The 12,805-nt window shown below is 38.2% G+C and overlaps 1 protein-coding gene across 1 annotated transcript in view; it reads right to left on the reverse strand.

Annotated features, from left to right (window-relative positions):
• The window catches only part of arhgef15b (Rho guanine nucleotide exchange factor 15b), a 28,761-nt gene extending 15,956 nt beyond the window's left edge, over positions 1–12,805 (reverse strand). The window contains exons 1-2 of the mRNA XM_038284930.1: positions 12,487–12,805; positions 1,494–1,987 (exon numbers count right to left, since the gene is read on the reverse strand). Coding sequence (XP_038140858.1) covers positions 1,494–1,899 — 406 coding nt within the window. The 5' untranslated portion in view covers positions 1,900–1,987; positions 12,487–12,805. The remainder of the gene's footprint in view (positions 1–1,493; positions 1,988–12,486) is intronic.

A 12,805-nucleotide genomic window follows, 5' to 3' on the forward strand; every position in this document is an offset into this window, starting at 1 on the left:
CCGTTTGTTCCAGTTCCATGCCACCGTTTGCCAGCTCGCTTAACAATTCTCTAATCGATTCCAGGCAGCAGCAGAGCCTAGCTCTGGGCAGCATGACTTACATCACGGTTTTTAAGTAAGTTACGCACCTGCATTCAGTTAGCAAGTACAACGTGAAAGTTTATCTTTGTTTTAAGGAAGAGAAAGATGGCAACAAGGCGCTTTGCAATCATTGCAAGGTAGCAATTACACCCGCAGGAGGAAATACATCCAACATGCAGAAACACCTGCGCACACAACATAGCATACATTTTAAAGAATGCCATATTTTTGATGCTTCCGTACAGAAGCTAAAGTTACGACCAGCATGGAAGTAGCTAGTTTTATATCACTGTCTGTGCTTAATGTGGTTTCTAGTAAATCACATGCCATTTCTGGAAAGAAACCAATTTCCTACACGTCTTTGGGGTTATTAAGGGAGTGTGCCTTCCTTGTTAATCAAGCCCTTCTGATCGCTGGAATTCTTACATGATTCTAACAAGCTACAAAGTTGCTCTGCAGTTAGGGAGCGAGAGAAAGGGGACGCTCGTTTATTTAAATCAGGGGGAGATGAGTTTATTTCCCGAAATTGTACAGTAATGCTTTCTCATTAAACGGAATCGATAAGAGAATCGATAAGGAATTGAATCGTTCCACAGAAACTTATCAATTCCCAACTCTAGTAATGACAGGTGATGAGGAGGAAAACTAAAATCCAACATCAGCATTGTTCTGATCGTCAGAGTAAAAGCATGACAACCACCCGACAAGAGTTTCACTTTACCGAGGTTTAGACTGTATCATTAGAATGCATCATTTCCTGCTCTGTCACTAGACCATGTTTACACGTTTCAGGATGGCTGACACAGAGGTAGGAATTTCACCCAATTGTTTGTGCCAAGAACCCGCAGATATTCCTTTGAGCTGGAAGGAGACTTCATTATCTTCTTTTTTTTTCCCAAGCAGCTGACTGACCTGTTTACAGCTGTCAGGGCATAGAAGACGTGGGTGCCACACCTGTCTGTCTGCCTCTCACTTTTCTATACACTGAAACATTCACATTTGCACATACATAGAGTAACAGTAAAAGAACAAAAAAAGGTATATGGAATTAAAGGTTTCTCATCATAGTGTTTGTGAAACCACTACCAGGTTAGGCTGAACCATTGGCTGCGGGAAACAGTTGGAAGACACAGGAACTGAAACTCACTCTGGGAGGGCTATAACATGAAAATAAAACACCTTTCCTGATAGGATCCCTGTTATAACCACCAAATGTTGGCAGTTTATTACTTTAGGCTAAAGTCTAAATAATCTTTCAGCTTTCGGGTATTTCCCAGGCAGAATAAAGTACTACCTCCCTACCAGAGACGGTTCTGGGTGAAAAAGCCCCAGAACTCTAGCCAAGCTCCCTGAAAATGTTCGAGAATGCCAGATCAACCTTCCTATCACGTAGGTTTGAGCGGGTGCTGTACCTGATCTCCCTCTGTCTGTGTTCATGTCTTCGCCATTCCCGTCAATGCTCTCCCGCTGTTTCTTCGGCAAGCGGCTCCTCTTCTTGGGCAGCGGTGGCACCTGCTCAGTTCCCACCTGAGGCTGAGTGTAGGAGATGTCTGGTTTGGGTTTTATCTCAGGTGGCTTTTTCGATTGTTTGTTGGAAGACAGCTCTGGAGAACCATTCACCAAATGCTCTCCTGCTTCGCTGGGGTCCTGCTTGGTAAACCTCTCTGCTATTTTTTTCACCTTTCCTGGCGTTGTGTCTGAACTGGAGGTCCCGCCAACAGGAGAGGTGGAGTTCCTGAGCATGGATCTAGGAGGGATCTCTGGTTTTGGTTTGATTTCTGGTTTGAGGGGCGAGATAGGTCGTTCCAGGACAGACATCGTAGCTGGAGGGAGGGGTTTCTCTTCTTTCAGAGAAGCGTCAGAGAGACTTGGATGGTGAGTGTCAGCATGGGAGCGTTGTCATCCTCTGATGGGGAAAGAGAAGAAAAGAAAAAGGAAAATATAATCAGTGACTTAAATCACTTTTTCAAGCTGGAAAAGAAACAACAGCTAAATCAGTGGTGCCATCTTCATTCGATCTTTGAGTCAGGCTTTGACCTCTGAGCTATAAACCTGAATGAGGCACGGCTCACATGTTCTCATTTCCACCGAGCACAAATAAACCCATTATAACCCAAGTTAATGTAAAATCTGTTCATGTCAGGATTGAATCGTCATTTCATCACTACTGAGAAAAATACTTCTTACCTCTGATTCAGTTTCCTCTATATTCCAAAAACATTTCTGACAAAGTTAATGATTCACCGCTGCGGGTACACTATCAGCCCTTCATTTGCATGCTTGGTATGACAGATTGCTGTCCAGGCAGTGACTCAATGCAATCAGCCAGTTTTCTTTACATAGCAAACTTTGAACCAGTCTGCTTGAGTTGTCTCTGTGAAGTGCAATGTATAAATAAACTAAATCAAATGTTTTTATGAATCTCATTTTATCAGCGGCATCAGAGGATTGGTATTGATCGGTAGCAAAGTTTAACCCCATTGATGCCCATTGTTGCAAGTATACAACAAACCCTTTGTATTACGTATACAGCAGAGATAGCATGAGCTTTCACCCAGTGCCAATTATTACACATTCAGTGTGGACCTAGGAACCTTTGGCAAGCTCCCGTTTCCATTACAACTGATCCCTTACGATGTATTTTAATCATTGACCATTATAAAGGTTGTCAAATTTGTGACATACTGAAGTTGAATTTTACAGCCTGGCAAGATATGAGAAAAATATAATAGAGAGTGGGAAAAAAAATAGAGAATGCATTGTTTAAATGAATAAAAACAATCAAAACCAACCTTTTCAGATGCCACAAGGCATCTGTAATATACCTGTAATATCTGTTACATACAATTAAATTAAGACACATTTGAAGGTCCTGTTTTAAGTCAAATCACAGCGTCTGAATGGCACATAACGGCTGACCTTTATTGGGCTATAGACTCCGTGCTACAAGATCATTGTCCTACCGTCTGCAGTCATGTCCAACCAATTAAAATATGCATTCTGTCAAGACTTTTTATTCACATTAAATGTACATTGGTACTTTTTGATCTTTTTTTTTTTGTCTAGAAAACACATTTAATTTGTGAAAACTATTATTTCTCATATAGGATCAAGTTGGTTTAGTTTGATTATTTGCTTGCATAAGTAATGAAATTATCATTTAAGAACTGCTTTTTCAACTTCTTGGGTTGTATTTGTCTGAATAGTTTGAAAATATATATCATATTTCATGGACTATAAGCTGCTTATAGGATGATGCAGCTTTTCTATGGATTTTTCCTAATCGGCACAGGGGGAAGTCAAAGTTGGAAATTCAAAAGAATAAGGGACTAATTTTCATGTAGCACAAGAACATGCTAGCAGCAAGGCAGATTGAGAACAAATGTACCGAATTCACACATTTCGACATTTATTTGCCGCATTAAAGCGAATGAAGAGACTAGGCTCAAACCTGCAGAGCTGAAATAACGAGTTTACAAAACCCCATTTTTCAGTAGAAGCTGTCTCTACTGCGAGCCAACAAGCTAACGGGAGTAAGCATGTTGGCTTCATTTAAGGGGACATAAATTTTAAGTGTAAAATGTTGATTTTAGTGTAATTAACATATATGAGGTGTTCCTAAAGGGGGAGCGTTGGCCTAGTGGTTAGAGCAGTGCGCTTGTGCTCTGAAAAGTAACCGGTTCGATCCCCACAGCTTTCACTCTGGGTCCCTGAGAAAGCCCCTTAACCCCACACTGCTCCCCGGGCACCGCACAATGGCAGCCCTCTGCTCCCCAAGGGGATGGGTTAAATGCAGATTTAAATTTCTCTAATGTGAGATCAATAAAGTTCTATTATTATCATTATTAACTACTTCATGATAATGAATAGAAAGAGTCAAATTTAAGCAATAAGTGTTTAAACCAAACACATAGGCTACTAAAACAATAGCAGTGAACTTCCTAATTCCATTACAAGACTTGTTAGTATCCAAACATGCTTTTTTGATTGTATCTACTGATTGTGTGCTGAAAATATGCCAGTAATCCTCAGGCTAATCTTTACACACTTATCTAATAACAGTGTTGGTATGAGGATTTTTCAACCAATGACTGTGAGTCATTTTTGGTTGTATATCTCTAAGCATATCTCCACTTAGAAGGTGAGAAACCTAGATTGGCTTGCAGTTGTTTATAGATAAACAGGACTAGAGCTGCAGGGTGAAATATTAGATAAGTCAGGGACAGTAATAAAATAAAGGGTCAAACTGTATGTCAACTTTTTAGCACTCCTCTCGACACATACATGCAACGCAGTGGCGGTTCTAGATTAAATTTACGAGAAACATCAGTGTGAGGCCCGTTATTTTTCATGGTGGCACAGAACAAATAAAAATATAAAAACAAATTTGGGCAAGAGAGGATTGTTAAGATATTAAGTGAGCTGCAAATTCAAGGTTGCACATTTCTGATCTAACAGATGAAAACTGTGATCTTATCTTAGTAAGGCAGCTTAAAAGCTGACTGCATTTACAGAATAATTATTAAAGTAGATTGTAAAGTCAAAAACATTAACTTGGTCCAAGGGGCAACAATATCATCTTAAGAAATTGATTTAGTGTAAGACTGAAGAATCTGAATTAAAAGGTAAACATATTCTTAAAAACTGTACAGCTAAATAAGATGAAATGCCAAAAGGAGTATTTCTGGTCTTAAAATAAAATTATTACCGTATTTTCCGGACTATAGAGCGCACCATACTATAAGCCATGCCCACTAATTTTTTTTAGAAAACTTAAAACGTACATATATACTGCGCACCAGGCTATAAGCCATATAGACATATAGTCCCTGGAGTAGGGAGGAAAAAGAAAGCTAGCTCCTGTTAGCTTGTTGGCTCACAGCAATAAGATCTTCTACTGAAAGATGGTGCTTCGTCAGATCTTTATTTCAGCTCTGCAGGAGTTGAGCCCAACTTTATAATGTCAAAATGTGTGAATTTGTGACATTTGTTCTCCATCCTGCCTGCTGCTAGCATGTTCTTGTGCTAAATTAAAATTAGCCCCTTATTCTTTCATTTACAGTTTTGACTTCCTCCTCAATTGATTAAGAAAAATCCACAGAAAAGCTGCACCTTCTTATAAGCCGCATGGTTCAAAACCTGGCAAAAAAGTTATGGCTTATAGTCCGAAAGAAAATAGGGTAGATATTAAGCACTCAACATAAGGTAATGGGAGATTTTTTTTTCTTATTTTAAACATGAATCATCTTTAGGGCTGCAACTAACGATTATTTTGAAAATCGATAAATCGGCCGATTATTTTTTCGATTAATCGATGAATCGGACACAAAATATTTTTTTTATATTAACCTCTTTATTCCAAAATAAACATTTTAGACAGAACAAACAAGCACACAAGTACAGGTTGCTCATTAACTGTACTGGTGCTATATGAAAAATAAATGTTTGTGTTAAAACTACGCAAACTTACATGAGAAATGTAGCTGTACATCCACAAAATATAGGGTACTTTGTTTCATAAAGCGCAAAAAGAGACAGGCATTTTTGTTTTTTAAAGCCCCTAAGGGGTTCAAACAATAGGTCCCCCCATTTCAACAAATGAGTTTTTTTTAGACTAGAAGAGTTCTGCCTTTTAAGACAGGAAAGTATAGCAGTTAAAGTTGCTACTTGAGAAAATACTCAACCATAGAGATAAAAATAGCCCTGTGATTCAAATTATAAATTGTATTTGGAATAAAAATGAGAGAACTAGGGGTGTTAAAAAAACACATCCTCCAAAGACTCCAATTTACATAGGAATGTGGCATATAATTAATTGACATATTACTGATCTTGCTGGATTTTATTCTGCTTTACTTCCATAAATTGCAGGATCTTCTTTACTTTATCTTTGCGAGAAGATTTAAACTTTAAAAGCCTTGCCCTCATAATTTGCAAATTAATTTATTTATAAAGAAAATATAAACGCTGCTTAAGCTAATTCAAATGAAATTAAAAGTAAAATAAGTAGCCAACCTTATCACTGTCTGTAACCTACTAACACGGTAAGGAAAGCATCAGATGAGCTACCTGAGAAACTAACGTTACGTTTCCCCTCTTTAAAATGAAACAAACATGGTCGCTCACCCTGCTGATCAGCTCTCTTCACTGCCATTGAAGGCTCCAACGTGTTTTCTTTTCAGGTGCTGCGTCATAACAGTGGTGCTTCCGTGCCATGTTCATTTGTTTTTACAAAAGTTGCATGTTACGACTTTTTTCACTTTACAAAGCGCAGGCTATTTTAATTATTGTGATCAATTTGCGCCGTCAATCCCGGGGCATGCGCGCTTCATTTGCGGTCTAGACGCTGAGGGTAAACTCCTCACTAAAATCCTGCGGCTCGGACTGCAGCGCTGAGAGGGATTCTGTGGGAGAGGGAGAAAGGCGTTGGGATGGGGGAGGCGCCCCACGGCAGCAGCTGCCGCTGGAGGACAAGAGTAGGAACGATACATGCTTTCACGTAAGAGTCTCCAAAAGCCGCCAGTGACACCGTAAAAAGTCGCCAGATTTGTCGCTAGTCGCTTTTTAAAAAATAGTCGCTGGAGGGGTCTGAAAAGTCGCTGAGTTGGCAACACTGCACCTGCGGCGCTGACTCGCTCCGCCATATTTTTTTTCTTCCCCGGGATGACGGCGGCGGCGGATGACGCATTAATCGCGCGACACAACTAATCGATGATAAAATTCGTTGCCAACGCTTTTAAAAGTCGATTTTTATCGATTTTATCGATTCGTTGTTGCAGCCCTAATCATCTTATTCATCTACAACTTCATGAGTTAATCTAACATTGCTACTGTGAAGTAGAGCTAAGCAAAGTTTTTGTCTCTGTTAAAAAAATCTTAGATTACCCATAGTTATATTTAGTTTCATGGTTCCCTTCTTTGCATGCAAACAATGTGCCCAACCCGGTGAAAAGAAGCTAACTGCAGCAGACGCCTGGAGCTGACACGGTTGGTAGGAACTATTATTCATAAAGGGCGAAGAGAGTTTGAACGATTCACATAACAGAAGAAGGAAGAATAGGTGGATTTACCACAGATGATCATGCCATGATAGTTTTTCAATAAAAGGTCCTCCTCTTTTCTATCTGAGAAACGGCAGCTGATGGCCCATTTTCCATCTTATTCAGTCAATCTTATTTATTTCCATCTTTATTCCATGTTTATTTCTTTAGCTATAGGTTAGGATTATTCTCACTGACCATTTTTACACTGCTAAAATCAGATTAGATGAAAAATTCTGTGGTTTTATTGTTTGCCTGTAACGCTACAGACTCTGATCAGACATCTTTACAGCCTGCGAAGGAGAGACCCCCCTTCCTGTTTCTCTAATAGAGACTGAGCTGACCATCCTCTGAGGCCTATCTGTATCTGTATGACTGACAGGATGCTGAACAGGCACATATTCAATCTTTTAACAGCATGACAGACCAGCATGTCTCCTGCTAATACTAGTGTGCACAATGGACTCATCTAGTCGTATTTCTGATACAGTTTTGAAGAGTGTTTGGCAGAGTTTTATGAACTAACAAAGGCATTACCTATTGTCACTCATGTGCAATATTCTGCTCTCTCATTAAGCAATAACACACATCAAGTACTGTGTAGCTCGTGTAATATGTTACTTATTTATAAGGTCAGTACATTTCTGCAGTACAAATGGATTAATCAAAGTCAACTACTGTGTAGTCTTCCCTTAGCCCTATACTGTGCAGATGTTTTATATCTAAGAGAAACATATTCCAGGACATTACAACTTTTTTTCTTTTTTTTTGCCCTTTTGTACTATATACACTCTTTTTATATTGTCTGTTGTATTTTCATCTTTAATGTTATCTTGCTTTAACTCTTTGTACTCTGTATAATCTACTGGAACCAGAATTTCCCTGAAGGAGTAATCCTAAGGGATAAAATAAAGTTGAGTCTAAATCCAAGGTAAAAAAACAGACAGAAAAAAAAACTAATATTTTTTGCAAACTCTGCGCACCGGGACTTAAGAGACATCAGTCAAAACCACTTCAAATCTAAAATGACACATTGAGTTAAAGCATCCGAGCTATCTTGGAAACTATCTGCTACTGAATGAAGAACACAAGAAATAATTTTTGATGCAGATCTTTTCAGCAGAACCTGAATGTACTTGTATGTTTCTGAAGTTCTGTGTAGTTTGGCAAAATAAAGGCTTTACTGCACAGTATACCTTGACTGCATCGAGTATTTTCCAACTATTTCTTTATATTATGATCACGCATTTAAAGGATAAAATATCTTCTTCTATAGTGCATGATTGAGGCTTAATTTACCAAATGAACATGAGCTAGTTTGTGAAAGTTCATTTTTGAAAAACCTGAACTATGAACGTGAGTTAGTTCATTATTAGCTGTATGAACTGAACTTTGAGCTTGTTCTTTTTAACTATGAACTGGCAAAACATTGCCCACAGCAACATGTTCCTATTTGGCTAATATGCAAGGGTTAGCTTATATTCATAAATGGCAAATATTGACCTAAATTATAAGCTAGATGAATGCACCACCAGAACAACTTTATTAAAGTGCCTGACCCAGGATATTGCTGATCTGATGTTAGCAAAGCCATATGATTGCTAAGCTACAAAATATCAAAAAGAAACATTTATAAATTGAGAAGAAAACTGCATAAAGAGAAGGAAAAACAGTCTGATATTATGCAGAATACGGCTTGTGCAAAGAAGCTTATTTAATAAAAATTTAAGAACATTTAAATTTGGAGGCCGAAAAACGATAGGAAAATAAAAACAAAGATTGCCCTGTGCCAAAGAAACACTTAAAGACTGGGATGTAATACCATACACACAACAGGAAATAAACACTTGTTTCTAGTTTGTATGCCTGCAAGTGAAGGTCAAGTTGATCTGTGTTTAGATCACATAGACCACAAGGTATAAATCCCAGAGTAAATGTTTAGACTGAAAAGCTCTTCTATGATCCTTGGACTAAAAATGCTGCAGCTTCTTTCCTTTAAGCTGGATCTCAGTGTAGAGTTCTGCAATAACACAGCATGACATAAATGGTTAATATGCTAGTAAGAGTTCACAAACTGTTTTAGAGACTTGTGTACCTAGAGACACTCCCCTCCGTTTTATTGTTTGAGCTCTCCTGAGATCAATGGTTCCTTCCTTGTTTTTTTCAAAATCTTTGATAAGGAACCACTGTGGAGTTTTATGAAATTATATAATTAGTCATCTAATACTAGATTTATATCCATTATAGATTTATTGCTCAGACTGACCTACAAAGAAGCCATTGCCTACTCACAATGATGACTCCTGCTTTGGGAACCAAATTTAACCCTTTAAAGGAAGCAGTCAAACCAAGCTTCCTTATGAAACATGGGAAAGTAAATTTAGTAACACGACGGCACTGAGGCAGAACTGGATTGTTAAACCCTCTTGAACAAAAGTGAAAGAAAAAGGAAACATACTTTTTTCTAAATTCGTATACCAATAAAACCTGGAAGAGTGAGCAGCTTTCATTCTCACAGTATGATGCCTCCACCATGTTCCACATTCTTCTCTAACGTCATTTAAGAGCTTTAGAGATGCATTCAGACTTAGATTTAATTACACAAAGCTGGGCTCCATTTATGCCGTCTATGAATCCTCAGGTGCTCATTAGTTCCTCTGGGTGTCTAAATTAATAGTGGGCAAAAATGAAAACATACTGGAACTGCATACATTTTTCAGGAAACTTTATATTGATTTCCCTTATTTAAAATCCCAAAGACGTGTATTGAAATTTACGGATGTCACAAGACAAAATGTGAAAAGATCAGTGGGTTTAAAGACTTTTGCAAGGCAACGTGAAAAACAGCGTTAAGTTAGAAGCAGTAAGGAAAACCGGATCGTTCAACTTGGGTGAGTGAATATCTTCACAGCAGAGGGGGGTGATCACAGCAGCTGAGGAAACCAAACCAATCCAGGGGGTTAGTCATCCTCTGAGTCATTCTGCATTAAGATGCCACGGTGCTGCTTTGTGAGACTGTATACTCAGCTAGTGGCTGCAGAAGTACAAAATTATATCCATCTTCTATCATGCTTATCCCAAGCAGTTCGCGAGGGGTGCTGGTGCCTATCTCCATCTGTCTACGGGCGAGAGGCGGGGTACAACCTGGACAGGTCGCCAGTCCATTGCAGGGCAACAAAGAGACACGTTTTTGGACTGTGGGAGGAAGCCGGCGTACCCGGACAGAACCCACGCATGCTCATGAAGGAATGAAGGAATCAAAGCCAGAAGGCAACAGTGCTACAAATTGCCCCACCGTGCAGCCCCCAAACTCAGAAAAACCTTAACTGAATACTTCAATGCTATTCTCAGTGCAGCAATTAACATGATAATGAGTAAAGTGACCAATTTAGATTAAAAAAACTTTAGATTATTTTACCTTTACCTTTTTTATAGACCCTTTAATTTAATCAGTTAGGGTGATTTTTAACAACTGAAGAAGATTATGTTGACTGGAAACATTTTTAAAGGTGCTCTGTGTTATGTTTAACATGATTTTTTTTTTTTTAGGAAAAGAGAAGGGTTTATTTATACTTCTTACCTTCTAACTTCATTTTGTTTTTGATGTTTGGTATCTGCCATTGTGCCTTTCCTATATAACATGTATATGTTTATTTTAAATTATATTTCACCGTATTAATTTATAGCAACTGTATGTTTGCCTGTCTGTGTTTAGCACTTTAGCACCTTATCTTAGCAATAAAGCCTTTACAGATTCTCATAAACTGACTGTGGAACAAAAGACAAAGATAAAGTACGAAGGGTTAGTTAGCCATCAGGATTGGCAAACATTTATGGCTCTTGGTCCCATGATCAAATGCTGAATGTTAGGACTAAAACAATGATTTCATATATTTTAAGTCCTAGAAAGAAAATCAGAAATCACTAAAAGCTTAAAAAGCATTAGTGAAAATAATAAAATATAGGGAAATTTTCATCTAAAAGATTAAGTCTCTCTTATATCATTTATTTAAACAAAGTAACACAAAACCAACGAAACATACAAGTAAAGTTGAAACTGAAGAATCTGATTAGTAGAAAAAAAAATGTTCCTAATGTTTCAAAGGTGTCCTCTCTGAAGCCTATCTAAAAAGTTGAGAGGTTTAACTTTATTCCTACAAATAGAAGTTAAGTTCATATGAATAAACAGGCTATGCTCAGAAAAGGAAAAAAAACAGTACAAAAAATATATATTACAGATTAATCTTCCTGACCTGACAGCTTCTGTCAAAATTAAGGTGCAACCAGTAGCTCAAAAGTGTACCAGCTGGTCAGACCAGTTTAGAAGGAGACTCGGTTTCAGGTTTCAATCAGACAGAAAATGTCTAATCTGAAGTTATTGGAAGCAAAGAGCAGATATGATCCATCTTAGCTTATACATTCAATGGCAGTAGGTGGGATTGGAGTGTTTCTCTGGTTTCAGATTCGGCCCTCAGGTCATTTGCTATACACAAAGCGACACATTAACTTTAAAACAGAGGGTGTGTGTAACCCTGACACACTGATTGGGTTACAATGGGCTGTTGAATAAAACAAGTCCCTTTATTCTCTTAAACTCTCCTTAGACAGCTTTCTCTTTTATCTCCCTTTGCTCTAATGACTATTGATTAATTCAATAGATATATCCTGCAGAGCACTGCTTGTTTTTATTTTGTTTTGTTTTTATTTTTTCTGGACTACTTAGGGCAGGTCAGCAGGCTTTACTGTACCAGTATGTGTTGCTAAATCCAACATGATCCCTTTAAGGCGCCCCAGTTTTCAGAACAAAAGGGAATCTTTTGACACAGTTATTGTTGTTGGGCATGGTTAGTGTGTGCAATAAACTGAGGGTGACTTTAGACGTGCTGCTGTGCATGTGATCAGAGGTTAAGCTCCACGCCAGGCAAAGGAAAACGGAAAAAGGTGTTTCAGGAAGGAGGGCTGACACATGGAGAGATGGGATGGGAAAGCAGGAAAGATAATACAGCTGGGGACATGTTGGCTGCTACTTTTAAAGAAGGATCCCTATATTTGATTTCGAATTAGTTGCTACATATTTATGAAAGTTAAACCACAACTAGCATACATGCTATAGCATAATAATAACTGATTTGTTACATTTAAGTGGGAAAATATTAATTTTTATTTTTTTGTATAAACGCCATAAAAGTGATTTACTAATAATAATAAACGCTGCTTCTTTTGGGAAAAGCAGGAAACGTGTAAAGTTATCATAAGTGTCTGAACAGGTGCTCTCTACATGCAATTAACTACAACCAGCTGAACTACCGATGACATTAAACGTTTCCCGTTTAACATACTAAACATTAAAGAAACAAATACATACCAAACACGGTTAGAAAGGTTCCGCTTCGGGGGTTTTTCAGGCCTAGTTTTAGTCAAGCATCTTGACTTACTTCTCTTTAGAAAGTCAGAAAACCTCTCGGTGTAAACTCCACTCCCGGCACGAGAAATAAAACGTTTTTTTTTTTTTTATAACAGTCAAAAAAACGACAAAATGAACTCCCGGTCAGACAAAAAATATCTTAGTTCCAAATTGTTCGTTTGTCAGTGTGTTGTGTTGGTTCCCATCACCCCCTGGTTGTTGTCTCGTCTTTGTTACAGGCGGCGTTTAAGAGAGGAGCGGATGGGAGGGAGGAGAGGAT

Source organism: Cyprinodon tularosa, unplaced genomic scaffold (assembly GCF_016077235.1).
Source record: "Cyprinodon tularosa strain WSP-4 unplaced genomic scaffold, ASM1607723v1 ctg204, whole genome shotgun sequence".
NCBI classification, from domain to species: domain Eukaryota; kingdom Metazoa; phylum Chordata; class Actinopteri; order Cyprinodontiformes; family Cyprinodontidae; genus Cyprinodon; species Cyprinodon tularosa.